Below are 21,698 nucleotides of genomic sequence, written 5' to 3'. Positions count from 1 at the left end.
CTGTGTGCTTCCTCCAACTCAGGTTCTTGGGGCATCCGGCTGCTAAGGGAGGGGGGGGGGGGGGGGGGGAGGGAAAAAGACACCAACCACTTACCTCTTCGAATTTTTCCTTCATCTCCGCCCGCTCCTCCACCGACAGACTCTTGTGCGCATTTCGAAATGAAGCCATTTTTTTGTTGTATCACACACTTGGTACGCACAACCTGGGCTGCTGTTGCTGTTGTTGCTGGTCTAGCGCGTGGCCAGGAAAGCTCTCTCACGATATTGCCTCACAGGGCCCGGGCGGGGAATTTTCGTGGATTTTCACCAAAACTCACTCCGAACTGAGCTGAAATTTACGCCACAAAGCCCGCTCGGCCTTCCGCTTCTGGTTGCGTACAACCGCACGCACGCACCACAAACGCCGCTTTTTTCTGCACGCAATCAACAAAACACCAACAACCAGCAACCGCTCTGTGTGATCCGCAGCTCCACCAAAAAGCACGTGCGCGTAAAAAGGGGTAACACACCTTTGCACTTGATACTCTCTGGGTAACCGTGGCGCTACACTTTAACGACACACTAGCGCGTCGGTCACTCTTTTTTTCCTTTTTTTTCGTTTTCACATTCACGGAATTTTCTTGTACAACACTACGACCACACCGGGATAGATAGGCCGATGGCGCACCCGCACTCCTCGAAAGGCACCAATCAAGAAAACAGCGATGATAACCGAAACCTACTGCTGCTGCTGCTGCTGCTGCTGCGGGCCAAGAGAGGTAAGAGAATGCAAATACATTGAAAACAACTTTGGACGATGATTGCGTGCGTGTCTCGCTGACGACGCTCCAGCAACAACACCAGCCTACTGACTAAAGTGCCGTGATTGATCTTGTTGTTGTCGTCGTAGTCGCTGTGGAGGCGTCGGCGGCGTCTTGTGATTCAACTGAATGCCACTCCATTTAACCCCGCGCTCGGGTGGTGGTGGGGGGACTTTGAGTCAAGATACTTGGCCCCCAGGGTGGGAGGGGATGCCAAGACCAGAACGAGGGACAGAGCGAGCGAGCGAGCGAGCGCACGTTCTATCTCTGCTCAATGAATGATGATCATCTTCGCACTTCCTTCGCACGAACACTAACGAACGTGGCGGCTGGAAGAATGAAGAATCTTCTCCCGATTCTCTGAAGATGTAGGGGCGATGATGTGCGGTTCTAGAATCCCCTTTGCAGTCGACGGTTTGGACCTTTGACCTCCCCGAAGAGTCACACTTTACGCTATTCTCCTGGTCTGGCGCGTGATGATGACGCTGGAGCCCAGGAGCTACGGAGAAATCGGGGCAAAGTGTTTACGAAACGGTGTGCACAACGGTGGGGAACAATAGGGGAACAACAATAATGCTGGAAGACCGGTTTGTCGCAGCAGCTACACATTATCCATCCACCCGCAATCAATACGCGCACGGAGGGCTGGTGGGGCTAGAACGGAACCGGATTCTCCTCGTGCGTCTCGTGGAGGTAAAAGGGGATAGTAAGCTGGGGCGAGCACGTTTTCCAAACCTTGCTGCGGGTATCACTTTTGCACAACGCGTTGGGCTTCAGTAGCGCGACGAGACGGATCCAAAAACTGGAAATAACAGCGAAGAACGCCAAGCCGACGGTGTTTACGGACTCTCGGCGAAAAACAAGACGGACAACCGAACACTACACGATTCCGCGGCCTACTGCATGATACTGCATCGGAGGGGGGTAGGACACACGGACCTTTTGGCTTTATAGCGCGGGCTTATCTGACCAACACCACGACGTTCGCCCTTGTTTACACTCCCGCGCCGTTTGGACCACTGTTTTTTGCGGTTTATTCAGATAATCGGTGCAATATCGGTGTATCGGTGCGGATAAGCGGAGAAAATGAGTTCGTCCAACTTTCTCGGGCTGCTGGAAACATTCACCGTAAGTGCCCCTGAGGGAGTGCCCCTTTACGTGTCCTTTTCTAACCGACCCCGCTCTTGCCAGGCTTCGTTAAGACGCGCGTTCAAGGCGAACGATATCGAGCTGCTGAAGGCGGACTACGATGCGGTCCGGGCCAGCGATAAGAAGACGGCCCTGCACCAGGCCTTCCGTGATATGATGCTCATGCAAACGGAGGACATACCGGCCATCGAGGCGTTCATAAACTTTGCCGTCGCCTCGTGCCGAAAGGATATGACGATGCCAACGATGCCGGTGGTGCTGCTGGGTGATTGTTTCGACGCGGTGACGATCGATCGGGCGGAGCAGATTTTCACGTTCGTCGAGAATAATGTGGCCACCTGGAAGGAGGAGTTTTTCTTTACGGCCTGCAAACACAATCTGCTCCGGATGTGCAACGATCTGCTCCGTCGGTTGTCCCGTTCCCAGAACACCGTCTTCTGTGGACGGATACTGCTGTTCCTGGCCAAATTCTTCCCCTTTTCCGAGCGCAGCGGACTGAACATCATCTCCGAGTTTAATCTGGAAAACATCACCGAGTACGGTATGGAGGGTAACGAGACGACGCTGGACCAGCTAACCGGCGGTAACGGGGCGACCGATGATGCCGACACCGAGGCCGAGGATACGACGGACGAGAACAAACTCAAGATCGACTACAATCTGTACTGCAAGTTTTGGGCACTGCAGGACTTTTTCCGTAACCCGAACCAATGCTACAACAAGGTCCAGTGGAAAACGTTCGCGACACACGCCGGGAGCGTACTGGCGGCTTTCAGTAGCTTCAAGCTGGAAGAACATCGATCGACGGGCAGTGGGAAGCTGACGGAAGGAGGCACAGCGAGCGCCGATTGTCCACCGATGGATGTGGATCAACTCCGGGAGGCCGGTGGTCGCTTCTTTGCCAAGTTTCTGACCAATCCGAAGCTCCTGTCGCTGCAGCTGTCCGATTCCAACTTTCGCCGGTCGGTGTTGGTGCAGTTTCTGATTCTGTTCCAGTATCTCAACTCCACCGTCAAGTTTAAGGCGGATGCGCACGTACTCACACAAGCGCAGAGCGATTGGCTGAAGGAAACGGAAACGCTCGTCTACCGGCTGGTGGAGGAATCGCCACCGAATGGGAAAAAGTTTGCCGAAACCGTGCGCCATATGCTGACACGCGAGGAACTGTGGAACAGCTGGAAGAACGAAGGATGCAAGGAATTCAAACGACCGGAAGCGGTGCTCGATGATGGTGCACCGGCCACCGGAACAGCTTCGACGGCGACAACCGGTACCGGACCGGGTGCTGGTACCGCGGCACAAACCGTTGGCTCATCTTCGTCCACCACCGCCTCCTCTAGCACGGCTACATCCGGTCGTCCACCGACGAAGCGTCCTCGGCGCCCGTTGGGTGATCTGATAAGGGATGCGACACGCCAGGGCAAGTTCTTCATGGGCAATCCGGAGATTACGCGCCTTTGGAACGTCTGCCCGGACAATCTGCAGGCCTGCAAAGGTACGGACCGGAACTTTCTGCCCACCTTGGAGACGTATCTGGAAAATCCGAAGGAGAAGCAAGATCCCTCGTTCGAATGGCGTGCGTTGCGGTTGCTCGCCCGGCAATCACCACACTTCTTCACGCTCTTTAATGCTCCCTCGTACAAGGTGTCGGACTATCTGGAGAGTGTACGGAAGAAGATCCAAAAGGACAAGCTGGATGTGAAGCTGGAGAGTGCGATGCAGGACGTGGAAGCGGCCACACCTAGCGTCGAGCAGGCGGAGGCCGAAGGTGAGGGACTGGTCGGTGATGAAGAGCACGAACAGATGGATTCGGAGCTGCTGAAGACGGATCAGTTAACGCCGGAAGACAAAAACACACACAAAACGCTCACGGTCAGTAAGGAACAGTTGGCCGAGCTAGCGCCGAGTATTGGCAAGGATTGGAAAAAGCTGGCCACCAAACTCGGGTACGGGGCGGACGAGATACAGTATTTCGAGTCGGAGAACGGAACCATCACGGAGCAGTGCTGTCATCTGCTGACGCTCTGGTTTGACGATGATATGGATGCGAGCTTGGACAATCTGGCGTACATTCTGGAGGGGCTGGAACTGGTGGCGGCGGCCGATGCCGTGAAGCAAATGATTGCCCTGCTCAGCGACAAAGTGGAAGAAGTGTCCGAGTGAGCATCCGATCCATCGCTCGACGACTGTGTGGCGTCGTGTTCTTTTAATTTTCGCGAAAGCTTACCAATAAATGCATTTTTCTACGAGCTGTACAAATCCTAATTCTCGTGTGTCTTTTGTGTCTGGTTTTGAAAAGGTTGTGTAGGATGGAAATATTGATTTGTTTTTCAAATCTTTTTGGATACAACTAAGGATCATCTCAAGCGTTCTATGTATTAAGGCTCGGAAACTTCCGGTGAAGGTCTTCAATTCGGTGCCAACGTGATTCTGGATGCTTCGGACTTGGAATGATCCTCGAATAAAATAGCCTGCTTAAAAAGGACAATACTTATCTGATTCAGATTCATCCTTCCGGACTACTGGAACCACCGGAAATTACAAACGGTTCATTCGAATCTCCGATTCCCGACCAAGGAACGTCACGGGTATGCTGTTATCGCTGCCGCCACACAGCTCATATCCTTCCATTATCCTTTGTGCGCATGCGCCCGGAACCACGGCCACAGAAGCACAAAGACAGTACAGCTTTCGTCGTAGATTTGACCGAAAAAAGTAATCCTTCCCCCTCTTTGCGTTAAAGTGATCCGTGACAATACCGTTTCACGCGAAACCCGCCATCACCCGGACATGGCTCACTAGTGATTGGCCACGCGTGTAGTAACAGGTGCACTACAGGGGCGGGACGAGTGGGAGGGGTGCAACACGGGTCGTGTTCCGTGCTGCGTCAACAAAGGGCTAGTACAACAACAACAACAACGGGAACAGCATGAACACAGCGACCATGCCGAACCACGACTTCATGGAGCTGCATCCGGTCCATCAGCATCCGGCCGGTTGCAAGCAGCACTGCTTCGTGTTTACCGAGATCGCGGACATTGAGCTACCGCCCGAGATCACCAAGTACCCGGAGAAGATCAAGAACGGGAGCATCCATTCGTACACCAAGGACAGCATCTCGCCTCCTCCACCGAAGCTTGGCAAGGAGCGCCGGAATCGTAAGATCATTGCCCTCGTCTCCGGGTTACTGGTGTGTGTGGCATTGGCCGCTGGTATTCCGCTCGGTTTGCAGCTACGGTCTTCCTCGCTCCTGGAAGCTCGGTTGGCGTTCATCCGGCGGTTACTCGTCGAGTCACCGCTCGTCGAAGGCTACTGGGCACCACCGATGGGGGCCAATTTTAGTAAAAGCTTCGCGGAAGTGAAAAGCGGTATGGTGGGGGCACTGCTGTGGCCAATCGCGGTCCCGTGTGCCGCCCAGTACCTGGACGCGGTACAGCTCACGCTCGAGGGACTGGACGATGCACGGCGGCTGGTCGGCAAAAACGGGGACATGGCGGTCGTGGAGAATGCGGACCAAATGGAACAAGCGCACACGGAGGGTAAGCTGGCGATACTGTTCGGGCTCGAGGGTGGCCATACGCTCGGTTCCAGTTTGGCCGTGCTACGGTCGATGTACTCGCTCGGGGCACGGTTTGTTTCGCTCACTGGCGTCGGCTGCACGACACCGTGGGCCAGTGCCTCGATTCGGAACGATTTCTTCGACGAAAATCTGCCCTCCACGTTGACCAACTTTGGCGAGGTAAGTTAATGCCACAGAAGGTGGCCAGTTCGTATTCTAGTGCCACTAAAAGTCACTTTGCCTTCCGTACTTTACAGATCGTCATCCAGGAAATGAACCGGTTGGGCATGTTGGTTGAGATTTCGCGACTTTCCGAACCCGCCATGATGGTGGCACTGAATGTGGCCAAAGCTCCGTTACTCCTCTCGAACGCACTGCCCTCGTCGATGGCATGCAACGGTACGACGGCCGCCGTACCGGATCACATCCTGAGTGCTCTGTCGCAGAACGGAGGCGTGCTGATGCTGAACGTGGAGCGGTGTGGCGATAAACCGATGTCGCTGAAGGATGCCATCACGGCCATCAACTACATCCGGGCGATTGCCGGCGTAGACCACGTGGGGCTGAGCGGTTCACCCAAGAATTATCCACTACTCCTGGCCGAACTGGCCCGTGATCGATTGTGGGGCTCCGTCGCCATTAAGAAGCTGGTTGGAGGGAACATCGTGCGGGTACTGCGGGAGGTCGAAACGAACCGGAACCGATTACCACTGTCCGAGGACTGGATTCCACTGGAAGCCATCGAAGGCAATGCCTACTGTCGGTATCCGGAAACATAAGCCAACGACGGTGACGGTGACGGTGGCCACTTTACTTTCTACTGCCGGGCATCTGTGGCATTTGAACCGCGAGGGTAACCAAAGTACGAGTATTACAAGTATTATTACTATTATTATCTTCCACGTAGACACACTACTAGGCAAAACACATACATTCACACACAGCGACACACAAACGGAAGGGGAAGACCACCAGGGGCGGGAGGTAAATGGGAAGGCAAACAAATACAAAGCAGGAGTAAGATAAGTAGAAAGCCTATGGTAGAACATGAAATCGACGAGCCGATCATTGAGGTCCTTGGCGCATTCCTATCGCCCCCGTTGTAGTTAATGTGTTAATAGTGCAAACCTAGTCGACGGAAATCGGAAGCGAAGACAAACTCCCTTATCGCATATCAACTTGATTCACCCTTGAGCGCAGCGCATTCTTTATATCCATTGTTCATCCTAGAGGGCGCCGGGTGCGGCTGGGGTGGAGTTACAGAGAGCTATTTCTATTTTCTTGGCGTAAAATCGTTGTCCAGCGTTACAGTCACGCTCACCCGAACGGAACCTGCAGACGGTTCGCGTGGAGTCCCGTGTATGTGCGCGAGTTTAGTAGGACAGGACAGGCAGTGATACGATTCAGGGAGAGTAATCGGATCTGGTTCGATGGCGCATTGTAGTCATCGAAACCCCAGACATTCCCAGAGTCTCGTCTTTTGTTAGTCTACTAGATTGGTAAGTCTACGAGATTTGTTCCATCTTTTCGTTGTCATCACGTCTCGGGATGTTGGGGTGGTATTAAAAATGTTAATGCTAGTATTCGTGAAGGTGTTTAGTTTAATAATACAGACTACTAACTAGACTAAGACAGCTGCGTCTTGCCAACACTACTGTTTACCGTTGTCTCCACGTGACTCGCGGGACTCTGGGAATGAGGTTCATGGAGATTGGCGGTGGAAGGCGAACCACCCACAGGATACGGTGGAATAGGATCAATTAAATTGCTTCCGTGGTGGGGTGGTGCGCTGTTTGTGGTAGCGGTGCGGCGACTGCTGTACATCACAAATACTCCCTCATCCTGCTCCACAACCGTGCAGCGCAGAAGAAGGCCCACGCGAAGGCGCCGTAGTGTTACTTCAATAAAGAGAATTAAAAGAAAGAGACAAATTGAGTTGTCTGTCTGTATCTGCATGATTTGCTTTTTATTAATTTTTACGCGACATACACACAGGCACACAAGAGTACATCAATTTGAACATCGTTCGCGTCGCATCCTGCATCCTGTGTCACACACAGCCATTTCTCGGGAATGGGGAGGGGGGGGGGGGCAGACGGGGAGGATCAGCCAGGACACGGGTCACAGCAGACCATCGATCCGGCACGTTAATAAAAGCATTTTGGTTGTGATTATCAATCATTTCCTCTACGGGTTTGTACGGTTAGCTTATGCGGTTTCCGGTGGTGACCATTCAATGGTTAGGGGGGCCTGGCCGGGGGGGGATGCCACGGTTATTCGGATTGGTGCTGACCGGTAGCTGCCTCCCTCATTCTTCACCTTCTCGTTAAATCGTATAAAAACCGGGTAAAGGGGACAAGCGGCTGTTGATTAGTGGTATCAAATATGGCGTCATATCAAAACGAGCACATCTTCGTATAGTTTAAAAGAACAGAAAATATAGGAATATAGGATGGCCACTCCACTAAGCAGCATCCAGCGGGCTTCACTCCGACAGTGAGGCCTCAATATCGCCGCATCGTCGAGGTCGAGGCCTTCGGTTTCGGTTTCGGTTTGTTGTGCAGCATCGTCGCACACTTGGGAATGTGGCGATCGGCGGCGGTCTGATTGAAGCGACGCGAACAGTGCGGACACTGCACGTAATCCGGATTCTCGGACGGGGGCGGCGGTGGCAGATCCGACAGTTTTCCACCCTTGGCCAGATGAGCCTTCAGTTCCTTGGCCGCCCGGATGGTGGCGATAAACTCTTCGTGCTTTTTGCGCCAGTTGCTCTGCTTGCCAGCACCCGCGGCGCCCGATTGCTGCTGCTGCTGCTGACTAGATTGTTTCCGGGCGGCACCGGCCGCACCCTTACCCCGGGCCTTTAGGACATACTTTTCTGCCTCCGTGCCCGCCACTCGCTGCTTGGTCACGTCGAACACCTTGCGCTTTTTGGCCTTCGTCTTCTGGCAGATCGTTCGGTGCTTCTCGATGCGATCGTCGGCAAAGTTACGGCTACAGATGTCACAGCGGGCGAGACCTTCGGGCACCGGGCCATCCACCGCGGTGGCCGCGCTTGGGGCCGAACTGGCGGCGGTCAGCATCGCTGCCATCGAGCGTTCGGAACGTTCCGGTGGTGTGGACGATACACGGCGCACCGAACCGGCCGAGCTGGCTGGGCTGGGCTGTGTGACGGTACGGGACGGACCGTTGGATTTGGTTGCCCGGTGGGTGGCGGTGGTGGCACCAGACTACAAACGGACGGACGAACGAACGAACGCACGAACGGAAGAAAGAGACCAAAAATTAGAATCCGAACCACGAGCAAACAGCAGCTACTTTGATGCTGTGCTGCTAAAATGTGCATGACCTACTTTGCCTGATCCGGTGACCGATGGTTGCTTCTTCAGAGTACTGCTTCTTGCCGGTGTTGTTGTCGTGGTCGCCGAACGGCCTGGTACTGGTTTTAGTTTCAGGCTGTTTACGTTCTGCGCCGCTGTACGCGTCGTTCCGGTTCCGTTGGCGGAAGTGGCCCCCAAATGGTGTACATTATTGTTCACCTGATTGTACAGAAGCTCTCCATCCAGCTCGCCGCTATCTGTGGAGTAGAATGATGAGTTCCGATTAGATGTAAATGTAGGTAGAACAGCATATTAATGCCCTGTTAAGGTTGTTTTGACTCAAGAAGATGTATCCTTTCCGTAACGTCCTAGATCGTTATGAATCTAGGTTCCATCAAGAACTTCTTTAGAGTGGCGGTAAGCAACTAAACTCTTTCGCAATAAGTACGTTTCTATTCCGTTGCTCAATAAGTTTCCCGTGGAAAAGGACTCCCACTCTAGAAGGAACTTTGGTGTACGCCGTACACAAGGGAAATGCAGTAAACTGAGAAAAGGAATGTGTAGAGCACCGAGTTCGCATGTGCATCCACCCAATACACATGTTTCCGAGTAAATAACGTCCAAACACATAAGCACACCGTGCACCCACCCGTGGGGAGTAAGGACCACCTGCCCCACACTCCTGTTGATTTCTGATTTTTCTTGACAATCAACTTCCTCCGCACGCTCTGGTCTTGCACGTGTGCACCCAACCTGCCCTTTTATAAGCACTGAAACATTAGGGGAGTTGATTCAAAACGGAGTGATGTAAAGGGAAGAACGGGCCGAAAGGATTCGGGTGCGGTAATTGACCGACGATCGATTGTCTTTTCCTTCCTTACCTGGGAACTTTTCCAGCTCCAGAAAATTATCGTTGTCGTCGAAACCACCATCTTCCTGCCCCTGGTGTTCGGTCGTTGGGTGCGTTGCGTCGCCTACGTTACTGGTGCTGCGTGTAACCTGCAAGGCGAGAGGGAGGCAGAACCAGAGGAGGCAGGCCAGAATGAATAGATGGTAAGGGGTGAGGAGGTGGTTGCGGTTTCAAAGGCTGTATTCTGGGCTGGACTTCTGGAGTTGAGGGGTAGAAGTATTGCCGTACCTGCTGCTCCTGACGCAAGCTACTAGCATTCGCTCGATGAGTTTGCTGCTGCAACCGATTACGGCTGGTGGCCGAGATGGGTGGTACACGTGGTTTGTTGTTCAGGCTCGTGGCAGTACCAGCGCCACCCCCCCTGGCTATGCTGCCACTGCGCCCAACCGACGGAGCACCATCGACGGCACCATTCGGGATGTTATTGTTGTTAGTGCCGGTGGTGGTGGTGGTGGTGCTGGTTATGGAGTGGTTGCCATTGGCAATGTTCGCCAGAGTGGTTGCCGTCACTGTAGAAGGGGCGGCACCGTTGCCACCACCGGCCTTCGCCTGAATCGGTTGCAGTGGGTAGCTCTTGTCTATGCCGGCCACCCGGTGGTGCCGGCGTTCTTCGAACATTTGGCGTACCTTGCCGGCACCGAGGCTGGACGAGAGGCTGGTCGCATTGAGGCGCTCGGTCAGCTCACCGACCGCACCACCGCTGGCCGCACTGCTGCTGCTGGTTGCCGTTGCCGTCGCCGTGGCCGTTGTCGTTGTCGAGGTCGAGGTGCGCCCGTTGCTCGCCGCGACCACGGTCGTCGTTGCTGCTGCCACCGTCGTCCTCGTGGCAATCTGCTCGATCTTCCGTTGGTCACGTTCCTGCTGCTGGCGTTGCTGGAATCGCATCTAGAGAGCAAAAGGGGAGGGAGGGAGAGAGCAGTGAGTGAGTGAGTGAAGCAGGAGACAGTAGTTAGAACACTGATTAGACGAAACAATGAACACAACAACACCTCCAATCGACACGTTTAACGTCTTCAATTTGTCGCCGAACGCCCCGATAACACACCTTTTTCACAATGTTCTCATATCGGTTGGTGAAACTCTCGATAATATCACTATAATCCAGTGATTTGAGCTTCATGGTTAGTCACCGTTCACCACACTGGAGTGAAATAGAGGCCACACCGACCCGCTCGTGCGTTCGTATCCATGCAAGACACGGTCGCGACTGAGCGACCACATCAAAACAAGCCCTCCGGCAGGCGCAATCCAGGTGCCGGCCTCGTGCTCGTCCTCAAGCTAATGCCGCTGCTGCTCGCTGCTGCTCCTCGCCTGCATTGCCACAACACAACGAACCGATTTGTCCCGCGAAGACGCCCCGGGACACGGGCTTCAAAAAAGGGGGGTTTGGGTGTGGAGAGGGAGCTCCACCACTCCTGGCGGACGTGTTCCGTTGCACATTTCGCGGGGAAATAACTGGGGTAGACTTATTTATAGCCGACAACCACCACCAACGACGACGCAATCGACGAGGGTACGCTAGGTGCAGGCACCATGAGCCACGAGGAAGTCAGCCAATCGGGGGGATGTTCCCTACCCTTCAGAACCCTAGTGCCGACGGTGCGGTGGTGAGGTAGAAAACGAAAGCGAAGTTGCTTCACTCGGGCTCCGGGGTGTGGAATTTGGGCCAATACGCTTGGGTCTGTTGTTGTTGGGGGACTGCAGGAGGGAGTCATTTGGCGGGAAAGGTGGTGTAACCGTAGGGATCGATGTTTTCCCTTCCACCGAAAGGCATCATGAGTGGTTGGTTGGTTGGTCGCGACGAGACAAGGGGGAAGGAGACACGGACTTTGCGGGAAGAAAAGACCAAAAAACCCCAAAATCATGATGATAGCACGCAGAGGGCCACACCGCGAAGCGTCACGCCACAGCGGGGAATGAGTAATGGAGCACGCCGGCGTTGTCCTTCGGGACCGGGACGATGGTCGATCGATGGCGTTGGGATGCCGTGGAGCAACCCGAAGGACGAAGGGAGGACAGTTTTTGAATGCTGGCGTGTAGCAGCACGCTGTCGTGGTACCTGTAGAGCAGGACGATGCGTGATTAATTTCGAAACCAAGCTAACGTTGGCCAAGGAGTTGCTGGGGGGCCACCTCCATTACTTAGTAATAATTAGGGCGTATTGCTGGCCGCACGAAACTGTCATCCCATCCCACCGAAATGGGTCGATTATTAGATTTCCCAAACCCTTGTCCCTTGTCGCCACGACGACCACGATTTCCGGCCACAGAGACACTAATTAACATTGGGATTGGGCACTGCGGACGCACTTACATCTAGCGCCGGCAGTTGAAGCCGTCCCAGCGCTTCCAGGAAGCTACGTCCGGTCCAGGAGTCCTCGAGGCTGACGCTTACCACACCACTGACGATAGTGCCACGCGTTAGGGCCAACGAATCGGTGGCCAAGACAGGAGGCCCCAACACCTGGGCCGGTTTGTACGGATTTGTTCCGTCCCTGGGTGCTACACTGGCCGTTGGCTTTCCACTAGACATGCACGCGATCGTGCGAACCGTGGTGCACACCCGGGGAGTATCACCTCCCGTTCACGGTCACGGAAGAACGGACAATGCATGCGCATCCAAGTCCAACCAACCGCGTCAGGTCTGCGTTTCCGCGGGCGCTCTCCAAGCTATCCATGTGTGTTGTCCTGGTGGCGTATGTGTACGGTGGCCATTGTTTTCGCGGCCACGCCACGACACATACTCGCGCCGCGATAATGGACACAGACGGGCCCACAGATAGTAGACACTCTGTCAAAGGTCAGCGAAAGTAGTGAATATTGCATGATGGTTCGAGGAACCACATCCAGGACGCTATGTGGACGTTTGATAAGCGTATGTGTGGGTGTGTATCTTTTGATTTGAATATCGATTTTCACGATGAAGCAACGATGGACGAGCAACAAGGCAACCGGTGTGGTGTGCTGGCGACTATGCCTGGCGATGGACAACATGGCCGTGAGATTGCAGTGATGTGTAGAGGAGAACTGATTGATGGTAGACAGACAGCGATGTGACACTAGCTCAGATAGGTACTTTTCATACGATTAGCATAGTATGGTGTTGGACGGTCTGTGGTGGATGACAGGTTTAATGAGAAAACGGAAAAAGGACCTTCGCCATGTTAATTAGAGGACACCTACGAGCGATGTCTAGAGCGCAACGCAAGTAGACGTATTTTTGTTTAATAAAATGAACCTAATTTAAAGGTCCTAAATTAACAAGCGCTTGGTACTGGATGTGCGTTATTCGCTTAGGAATGAAATGTAAATATCGTCACATTGACCATTTGCGTTCTCTTTGATATTCCTTAGCTGAGTAATTTAGAAACACTTCAAGAGAATATCATTAGTTACAAAAAAAAAACCAAGGAAATAAATATTCATACCGCACCATAAGAATTAATTTAACTTAACGTGTTAAAAAGGTAAATAGCTACAAATTAAGCGAAATTCATAAAACCAATCGTGTCAAATATCTGCATAAAAAACGTGAAAAAAGTGATCAAAGCTAAAGGTCTAATTAATCGGAAAAACAGTCTTGATTCTTCATTTTAATTACCGAAACCATAGGTTGGACGTACATCCAAAGAATCTTTATATGAATTATTCTCTTTGCCTAGCATCTGGTATATTGGTCTGAGAACAAACGAAGTTGCTTACCCAAGTTGCGCTTTAATGTGCTTTCTCCGGAAGTAATGACCTTCCGCTGTTAGAAACTAGGTTAAACTATATCTTGGGAAAGGATTCAACGGATAAAGCAAAAGCAATCGTGAACGAGTCAAACGGTGTTACACGAGTTCATTAGTGATCACCAGTCTTCGCGCTAGTTAAAACTCATCAGCTTTTGAACCTCTTCTTGAAGTCGAAGATGGATAGAACCAACATCAAACATTATCTGATCACAAAAGTCTTTTGCTTCGATGCGAAAGATGGTGAATGATTCACACAAATCAAGCGTATCCATATCTCGTTTCCTACTCTTCCCATCGGATGGACCCACGGATCACTTTGAACGCATAGAACGGCCCCGTGAGATGACATTCTCACCTTCATTAAACCTGTCAACTTTCTAACGAGCAACGAGAACGTCGGTGATGATGACAGTGTCCCGTCCGTGTCGCCAAGCCAAGTGCGCCAGTTTCCAGATAGTATTACCACGGTCTCGCTCCTTCCGTTCTAACCTGGAAAAGGCCGGTAACACGGGGATTCGGTTTTCTATTGCCTCCTAGGTATAATTAATGCGCCTGGGGTGATAAACAAGAGCACCCTATGGGCTCTCCACCTCCCACCGATGGTGGTGGTAGGTGAAAGACGAAGGATTGGCGCTTACGGATCCAAAGTTTCTCCAACAGCAGAAGCGTTTTGTAGTGACGAAACCACCACCGAGTGGCATTCATCGGTGGCCCATCGGTGCCGTCTCTCGTATGCTGCCGCTCTCGATGGAATCTTTTGATTACGCGGAGGAGTAGCAGTAAGAACAACTTTACCAACAACTCCAGATAGACCTCCAGGTGGGAGGGGGCAAGCTGGTTAGAAAATGTCGCTTCTGCTTCTGCTGCTGCTCCCGTTAGCGGGCATGTGGTTCACAAGTTGAGCTTGCGGTTACCACTTATTGACTTAAAAGACATAGTCACAAACACACTCGTACACTTCTTATCCGTCCATCACACCCCGTAATGGTAAGTTCATTAAATGGGGCGACACGATAAGCAACAGTGTTGCTGGCGGCGAGCTGAGCAAAAGCTTTCTACAATGCCACCACATTAGAGAACGAGCGGGACCAGCGCTGGTTTGGCCGTGGTGTTGCTCTAACCGACGACTACCCAGAGCTGAGCAGCGCCTGAGCTAAAATCGCTAATGAGCTAAAACGGATTTGTAACACCAGCTGCCAGTTGGTGGTATGGATGCATGGATTAAGGAATGAGTTCTGACAACTCATTAGCGTCACAAATGATCCCAGAGCAACTCGTAGAAGCTTGTTCGCCTGGCGTCACATGGCTTGGGTTCTCGATAACACCATCCCCGGCTTCGATAGTGCTTCGACAGTAACATCATCGAACTTTCTCTGCTAATAGTCAAAGAAACTGTAGTTGAAAGTTTTTTTAATTTTACAATCCAACTCCACCGTGCGGCGGCGCCATTTGGAAAATGTCTCTCCCACACCGATGGCCATCGTTAATACGCTTATCGTCAAGGATACAGCGTGGCCCGTCTGTTCGTTCCGGTTGGTATCAATCATCCTTCCGTAATACCTTTCGCCCGATAGCGGCGCATCTCGCCGTGACGCAGAGGCGCACGCGGACTTTCGTTTCGTTTCGTCGGGTTTGAACGTGCCGCGTAGTGTGCTGGCGCCGGAATTCCCTATCATCTCCCTTTGGTCCGATCGCCAAATCTTTTACCAACGGTGCAGCCAGCTGGAAACAATCCGCTTTTATTGTCCGCCGGTTGCTCTTTTGCCTCACGTCAAGCGAAACTGCCAGGGCCTGCATTGGCCTAGCGTGGACAACTTTTGGTTGGCGGGAGAGGGCGGTGCATGGGCAAATATTGTACCGACGATGACGACGACGCCTGACAAAATCCGGGACGATTGGTTCGGACGAAATCCCGGAAGATGGAATGGGTTTTTTTTTCGCGCTCTTTCTCGATCGAGGAATCTAATAAATTTGAAGCGCTTTTGCTGGAATAATCAATTTTACCCCCTCAAGCGAATGCTATATTGGTTGGAGTAGGAGTTGGCGTGGGGTGCCAGCTCCACCTCCACCCCCTCTCCCTTCCCCTCCTCTAAGTCCTCTTTAAGTTTACTTTTGAACAAACGAACGAAGCGCACACACTGAGGTTCCATTGAATTTCTGGGCACCATCATTTCATTCGGAATCGAGCGAAAATTGATGAAATAATTGGATTTCCAGCTTCCAGCCAAATATTGAGCCAAGTCACAGTCGCAGCATTACTCTGTGTATGCGTTTCTGTTGCTTTTTCCATTGAAAATTAAGGTTTCACATAGACATACGACATGTGGCCGGATACCATTATTGCTTGCGCAAAAATGGTCTCCAAATCCGGGAGTACGATGTGACTTTCGCAAACTGTTTGCGCTCGACCGTGGGTGGAAGCAGCAGCATGACTAAGTGCTGCTGCTCAACTCAGCTTTCGGCAAATTGCAATGCCTTCAGGTGATTCGCCGGTCCGGTTCCGATGCCCGGGAGGGGGTTTGAGGGTTTTTGGCGGGCTAACGAGGTCATGCTAGCCGCTTTCGAACCACTATATCCACCCGTAGGCGTTCTTACTTGATTTCTTACTTAACCGAACCAGATCGTGTGCGATTGGATGACGTTAGGCGGTTACTGCTGGAGACGGACACCGGTTCCATGTCCACAAGTTTCTCCAGGTGCAGAGCCCTGGTACATCTCGAGGCACTGTACACCCGGCTGTTGGTCCACCATCTTGGGTCAACCACCACGAAAGGAAGCTCTTTAAAAGTATTTCACGCTCGCCACATTTGGCCACACACCATCTACCATCGGTCATCGTTTACCATATTAAGGGCTGATGGTTTATGATGCCTCGCTCTCTCACCGTGCTCACCGTGCTCACTGTGACGATGATGCAGTCGCCTCCATGCTGAGGTGCCCTTTCATGTTCAGCAACTACTGATGCGAGCGCGCGCGACCATCAGTTGTTAATCATTATCAATTAATGTGAACCAAGCGTGATGGCATATGGCCATTCGTTCGGTCGTTCGGTCATCAACGAGCCCCTTGTAACCTTGTATCCGCTGGACAATTGGATTGGGTTGTTGTTGATGCTGAAGGAAGGGAACACGCACCACAACGAGACAGTGAAGATCACATGAATCTCTTTCATTTGTACATTTTGATGTGGATGAAGGATTGCGAATCTTTTGAAGCGTCTCGAACGCAACACTGACCAATCTGCAAATCGGCAGATTCATACATACAAGATCGTATACTGACCCCGGTAGGATGTAGACCGTAAAAGGCATCTAGTGCATAAAAACGCAGCCATAAAATCCAGCCAGAAACGATGAGTTGTGATGACCGAATGTTCCGGTTCCAGGCCGGGAACGGAGCTGCTGCAGCTCTCGTGGCACCAGTCAATGCTGTGCCGAGAACGTTAGCTAGTTATGGTTATCTGGATCGCTCCACTTTTCCCCCGCTTTTTTTAGTCACTTTGGTCGTTTGCCTTGACTTAAGCATTGATTTCATCAAACAACCGTCCGGTTGCTCCCTCGATGAATTATCACAAGATGACATCATTTGGAATGGAGTGGCAGGAAGAGAGGCAGAGAAGGAGTGAAAGAGAAAAGGGCCAAGTGTGTTGTTTCCTGCCGTTTTATGGGTTATAAAGATGGTGTCCGGATGTTCATTTCTCGCAGCGAATGGGACACGATAGTAACGATAGGATGTTTGCCCTAGTAGTTTATGGATAACAATAGCCGATAAACGGGGAGGCTTCGTTTGGGATCTCACGCGTTGAGGAATCGCTTCGTGGCAATTTCCTGATCCAGATAACACGCCACAAATTGATCTTTTAATTGAATTATTTCTTATGCAGCCATAAAAACCCGGAGGCGACCATGCGAATTTCATTAAAGCGAAGGGTTCCACCGTCGCTTGTTCTTTTGTTGCGACAGTCAGTCGAAGCCAAATCAAAGAGAGAGAGAGAGAGAGGGCGAGTTCTTGGTGCTTGTCACGATGCACGAAGCGTGTGCTGTTGCGGCTTGAGCGAACTGCGCAGCAGCGACAACGTGATAAAGCCGTCCCCACATCCCCCCTCCCACCCACAATCAATCGAAACATTTCGGTTTGTTTTGTTGTGATGCTTGGTCATGCGAGAAGGCATTAAGATGTAACGTTGCGCCACTGGAGGCCAAGGCCACGAGCATTACCGTTGGAGTAATTCGATGCGTCACAGAACGACGGTTTGCGGAAGCTTCCGTGGTTGTTGCTTAGAAATCAATTGCGGTTGGAAGCACATCCCACTGAGGTACGGAGATCATAAACGATCATCGGCAGAATCGAGAACCGAACGGTGCTGGTTACATCGTAAATCACGGGTGACACCCGGGCCGCGTGTTTGAACCCGGTCCAGTGAGTCACGCGCCTCAAACGTCCGATCTCCTCGATCTTGAAGTGGTAGTTGTGGTGCTGGTCGAAGCAACAAGTTGAGTCATGGCGCGCTCAACGAGTCACACAACAGGGTACGTGCCGGTCTCCGGTTTGACAGCGGCGAACGTGCGGGCGAATGTTGTGGTGGCAATGGGAGAACCGGAATGGTTGGAGCCAACAAGCCGCGGTAGCAAGCGTAGGTGGAGCTGCACAGCGATCGCAACACACCCACAGCTCACGCCTGTCGAACGTTTATCGACGACGATCTCTGGGGATTGTAAGTTTGCAAAGAAAGTTGCGATGAGACTTTTGGGGCGAGTTGAATTGCCAAAAAGATCCAATAACAATGTTGATCAACAGCCACACGACCCCTAAGAACTCTTCAAACTAAGAAGACGATCCAATGGCGCGGCGTTTATGAATTTATTGCCTCTCCAACGGAGGCGAACGAACCTGAACGCCCACCGTGGCCCGATACCGGCTACTGGCTACTTGCCGTACCACTACTTGCTACTAACCTGCATCTGTGCCAGCCTTGAGGATCCAACGGAGGCGGGAACGGCCGCCGCACGCACTGCCGTCGTCGGACCTTGACAATCCATCCCCTTGGTGCCTTGGATCCTTCGAAGTTCCGGGTTGACCGGGGGGCTGGGGCTCGAGTACTGAAATGTAGAGCACAACGTAAAGGGTGCGTGTTAGTAGTGCGTTCTGTTCGGTTCACGAAATGCTAATCTAAGGCTGAAAGAACAGCAGGAAGTACGTGAACACTCCTAGCGACCACCAACCCGGGACGGGAAAGTTGGTGTTTTGTGGTGTGCCCTTGAGCGCAGCTCCGCACCAACCGGTGGGGGTTTTTCGGTGGAAGTCCGGTGAATCTAGGCCAGAGAAAATTCGAGCTTGCATCGATGGCCGTGCTTGACATCCAAACCTACATAGCCCCCCCCCCCCCTCCCGGTTGACTTGGCATTGGCGCTCCCTCTCTCCAGTAATTAAATGATTCTAGACGAACGAAGTCGACCAAACCCACCGAGTACGGGGACACATAAACATGGAATGATGTCACGTTAAAGTGTTACGTGAATCATCGGTAGAAGAAGAAGGTGACGATTTGAGGTTCCGTCTGTTCGTCCGTCCGTCCGTCGGTTTCGATTCGATTTTATAGTCCGTTTATGGATGCGGCTACGATGCCGAATCGGGCAGTCTGTTGAACCAACGCCAACGCTAAGCACAACACCCCCAACCCGGCACGACACGGAGGGTGGAATTGTGCTTGAAAACTGGAGTGCACGGGGAAGTTTGCTTTTTGGCGCGGGATTGGAAGCGGAAGAAATAAAAAAAAAGGTCATCCCGTGCCTGTTATATACTCGGGATCGGCATCATGTCCATGTGATCATTTTTGTTTTATTTCATTTTTTTCTTGCGTAGGAGGAAAAGTCAGATATCCCTCTCTGCCGGGGGGATATGTAGGAAATAAATCAACGTCTGGCCGGTGCCCATAACGGGGTGTGAGGCGCATTACCGACCGAAAAAGGAGACATCATATTCGGTAAGTCGATTACCACGCGACATGCTTAACCCTCCTACTGGCCAGTGACCATGACAGTACCAGCAGCAGCTGTGCACTGGGTGTCAAGAGATCAATTGTACAGAATGATGCTGGGTTTTGGAGGAGTTGAGCAATGATCAATACCTTCTTATCATCACTGGACATCACTTTTATGAATCGGACAGTGATGACCGTTTCAAGTCCACGAAAACGTGAATGCCATGGACACTTTTATATGATGGTGGCAGTCTTTTCCTGCCTGCTTCCTTTGTTTAAACGAACACTTCCGGTTCCGGTTCCGTAGAGTGAAAGAACTGCCACGGGACGGCTACAAGGACGATGCACCGTGGGTGTCGTAGGCACTGGGCTGGGAGTGAGTGCAAAATGCCACCACCACGACAACGGTAAACATGGCCAAACCTCGAGGCCACTGTCGTCGTCGGTGTCGTCGAACGACTACCTACGGACGGGATAGGGTTGTGTGAGGGGAATGGGGTTGTGGACGTGCTGACTGGGTGTTGAATTCGCGATTCACGTCTCTTTAGGCTCTTCCTTGACAGGGCAGGGATAGCACGATGACGACCACGATGATGATATTGGTGGTGGTGGTGGCGGTGAAAGTGGAAGAAGGAAGAGGAGTACGATATTGACACCGGATATCTGGTGTCACGGTTCGAGGCACAACCCTGAGCCAGTACAAACGTTGACCCGGGGGAGGCCTTTAACCGGCGCATAACTCCATGTGCACCGTAGGACGAGTTGCTTCGTAGGACGGTGTTTTAAAGGCGTTTGACCCAAGGAGAGCACAAACATGGCACCTACTTTGTTAATGGCTTAAAGTAGAACCAGATAGCTTAACATTCGTTTGCTTTTGTGTTTTGCTAGATCGATGCTCTTGCTGTCCAAGGAGCCATTGATTAAATGTAAAGATTCTTCGAGGTGCATTTTTTTGTAGTTTCTACTATTTTTTCTGATCAGCATTTAGCTGAGTTATTGGAGAAGGCACATCTAAAGGCATTATAATGAATGTAAATTTACCTTGTTTAGTTAGTAGCTTCTAGCAGATTCGAAAGGCAACGGGAGTGTCCGATGGTTTGCTTCCTTCGCTAGGTGTGAGACGACGTATGCCGGTTCGCGTATGCTCCACAAGATGCCAATCCAAGATGATCACTTCTGGGAAACCGAAATCATAAACACACTCCGCTCTCGCACACTCGCACTGCACGCACTGTTACGAACCCTCAATAAACGGTGATCTGTGTTCCAGACTTCAGACGAGATTCACACACTCAATGGCACCGGTCCACCGAAGATGACTAATCTCTTGACAAGATTGCGGGATTTGATGGCGCAGAAAGGATGCAAATAAAAGAGTAACAATAAAACAGATCCGGACACTTCAGCTCCAGCAGATTCGCTGATGCCGCACACGAGCACAACGCACGCAAAAACACCGTGAGCACAACTCTCCGCACAACAAAAAAAAAGACCGCTCCGTCAGTCAGCTGCTGCTGCACGCCTCAAAAGTCGCCGATGTTGTGAGGGACGTCGCCGAACGAACCGAAAAGCAGCGAACCACTAGCGCAACCCACAAGCAAGCAAGCGTCGCCGCCAAGTCACCGCCCAGCCTACCTTGCTTTTGGCGGGGACGGTCGGACGGTCGGTCGTTGTCGTCATCGAAGTAGTCGCTGTGTTTGTAACTCGCACGCTATCTCGTTCGCTGGACCGCATTTGCCTGTGACGGCTCGATCGGCGGTTCCGCGATGTCACAGCGTGCGGTCGCCAGGGAGGTTTTTTAATGCTTCGGTTTGACGTCCGAAGTTTGCGGGTGTGAGTCGTCAGCGATCGTTACGGCAGTGCGAATGGTGGATCCGTGAGATCGTCTGCGTCTTCGGCGTCGCGGCAATCAATTGGCGACGGTGGCGATGCCGAAGAATGCCGTGAATGCAGATTGAGCGTTTGTTGATCGTCGTGCAAATAGGCCGCCGCTATTTGCTTATGCTAATGCTGTGGCGCTCGGCTCGCACTGTATGCGTGTGATCGGGGGTGACCGTAAGTGGAATGTGTTGCAAACAAATGAGAAAGATCACGTCCCGAGACGAAAGCGGTGTGCGCTTCGCTATTCAATTAAGGGATGGACAGGGAAATTGTATTTTTTGTGGAGATGATTGGTCAATTAGTATCTGTTGAGTGTCTGGTGTGGATATTTGTTAGTTGAAGTAGGGAATGATCAGAAAAAAGATG

General features: G+C 52.0%; 4 protein-coding genes across 6 annotated transcripts in view; 2 read left to right on the top strand and 2 right to left on the bottom strand.

The window, feature by feature from the left end:
• The window catches only part of LOC126572335 (plastin-1), a 31,314-nt gene extending 29,660 nt beyond the window's left edge, over positions 1-1,654 (bottom strand). Inside the window, exons 1-2 of one of the 2 annotated variants that reach the window (XM_050231562.1) lie at positions 1,536-1,654; positions 95-742 (exon numbers count right to left, since the gene is read on the bottom strand). In XM_050231562.1, the coding sequence (XP_050087519.1) occupies positions 95-169 (75 nt within the window). In that variant the 5' untranslated portion in view covers positions 170-742; positions 1,536-1,654. The remainder of the gene's footprint in view (positions 1-94; positions 743-1,535) is intronic. The other variant, XM_050231563.1, reaches the window with a different exon arrangement.
• Positions 1,655-1,780: 126 nt separating this feature from the next.
• LOC126572336 (THO complex subunit 1) lies at positions 1,781-4,208 on the top strand. The gene is made up of 2 exons (XM_050231565.1): positions 1,781-1,928; positions 1,992-4,208. Exons 1-2 carry the CDS (start codon positions 1,887-1,889, stop codon positions 4,110-4,112), a joined length of 2,163 nt encoding a protein of 720 aa, XP_050087522.1. The 5' UTR covers positions 1,781-1,886; the 3' UTR covers positions 4,113-4,208.
• A 427-nt stretch (positions 4,209-4,635) lies between these two features.
• On the top strand, positions 4,636-7,392 carry LOC126570186 (dipeptidase 2). The gene is made up of 2 exons (XM_050227753.1): positions 4,636-5,688; positions 5,766-7,392. The coding sequence occupies exons 1-2, from the start codon at positions 4,879-4,881 to the stop codon at positions 6,285-6,287; spliced, it is 1,332 nt and encodes a 443-aa protein (XP_050083710.1). The 5' UTR covers positions 4,636-4,878; the 3' UTR covers positions 6,288-7,392.
• A 47-nt stretch (positions 7,393-7,439) lies between these two features.
• On the bottom strand, positions 7,440-20,996 carry LOC126570185 (mucin-21). Of its 2 annotated transcripts, XM_050227752.1 has the most exons (7): positions 20,694-20,996; positions 20,493-20,627; positions 18,427-18,570; positions 9,967-10,623; positions 9,710-9,827; positions 8,862-9,085; positions 7,440-8,738 (listed from the first exon to the last, which is right to left on the bottom strand). In XM_050227752.1, the coding sequence occupies exons 3-7, from the start codon at positions 18,508-18,510 to the stop codon at positions 8,013-8,015; spliced, it is 1,809 nt and encodes a 602-aa protein (XP_050083709.1). In that variant the 5' UTR covers positions 18,511-18,570; positions 20,493-20,627; positions 20,694-20,996; the 3' UTR covers positions 7,440-8,012. The 2 variants fall into 2 exon arrangements, with proteins under 2 accessions (XP_050083709.1, XP_050083707.1); XM_050227750.1 differs by having other exon boundaries at positions 20,493-20,996.
• Positions 20,997-21,698: the final 702 nt, after the last annotated feature.

The sequence above is a fragment of the Anopheles aquasalis genome, chromosome 2 (assembly GCF_943734665.1).
Source record: "Anopheles aquasalis chromosome 2, idAnoAquaMG_Q_19, whole genome shotgun sequence".
In the NCBI taxonomy this organism is placed as follows: domain Eukaryota; kingdom Metazoa; phylum Arthropoda; class Insecta; order Diptera; family Culicidae; genus Anopheles; species Anopheles aquasalis.
The sequence above is the reverse complement of the archived record's forward strand: the minus strand, read 5'-3'. Positions and strand labels throughout refer to the sequence as shown.

Coding starts and splice junctions, on each gene's coding strand:
- LOC126572336 (XM_050231565.1), top strand. CDS start 1,887: ATGAGTTCGTCCAACTTTCTCGGGCTGCTGGAAACATTCACC. Junction 1,929..1,991: donor GGCTGCTGGAAACATTCACC/GTAAGTGCCCCT, acceptor CGCTCTTGCCAG/GCTTCGTTAAGACGCGCGTT.
- LOC126570186 (XM_050227753.1), top strand. CDS start 4,879: ATGAACACAGCGACCATGCCGAACCACGACTTCATGGAGCTGCATCCG. Junction 5,689..5,765: donor CGTTGACCAACTTTGGCGAG/GTAAGTTAATGC, acceptor CGTACTTTACAG/ATCGTCATCCAGGAAATGAA.
- LOC126570185 (XM_050227750.1), bottom strand. CDS start 18,510: ATGGATTGTCAAGGTCCGACGACGGCAGTGCGTGCGGCGGCCGTTCCC. Junction 10,624..18,426: donor CAAGGCTGGCACAGATGCAG/GTTAGTAGCAAG, acceptor TTTGCTCTCTAG/ATGCGATTCCAGCAACGCCA. Junction 9,828..9,966: donor GCTTGCGTCAGGAGCAGCAG/GTACGGCAATAC, acceptor CTCGCCTTGCAG/GTTACACGCAGCACCAGTAA.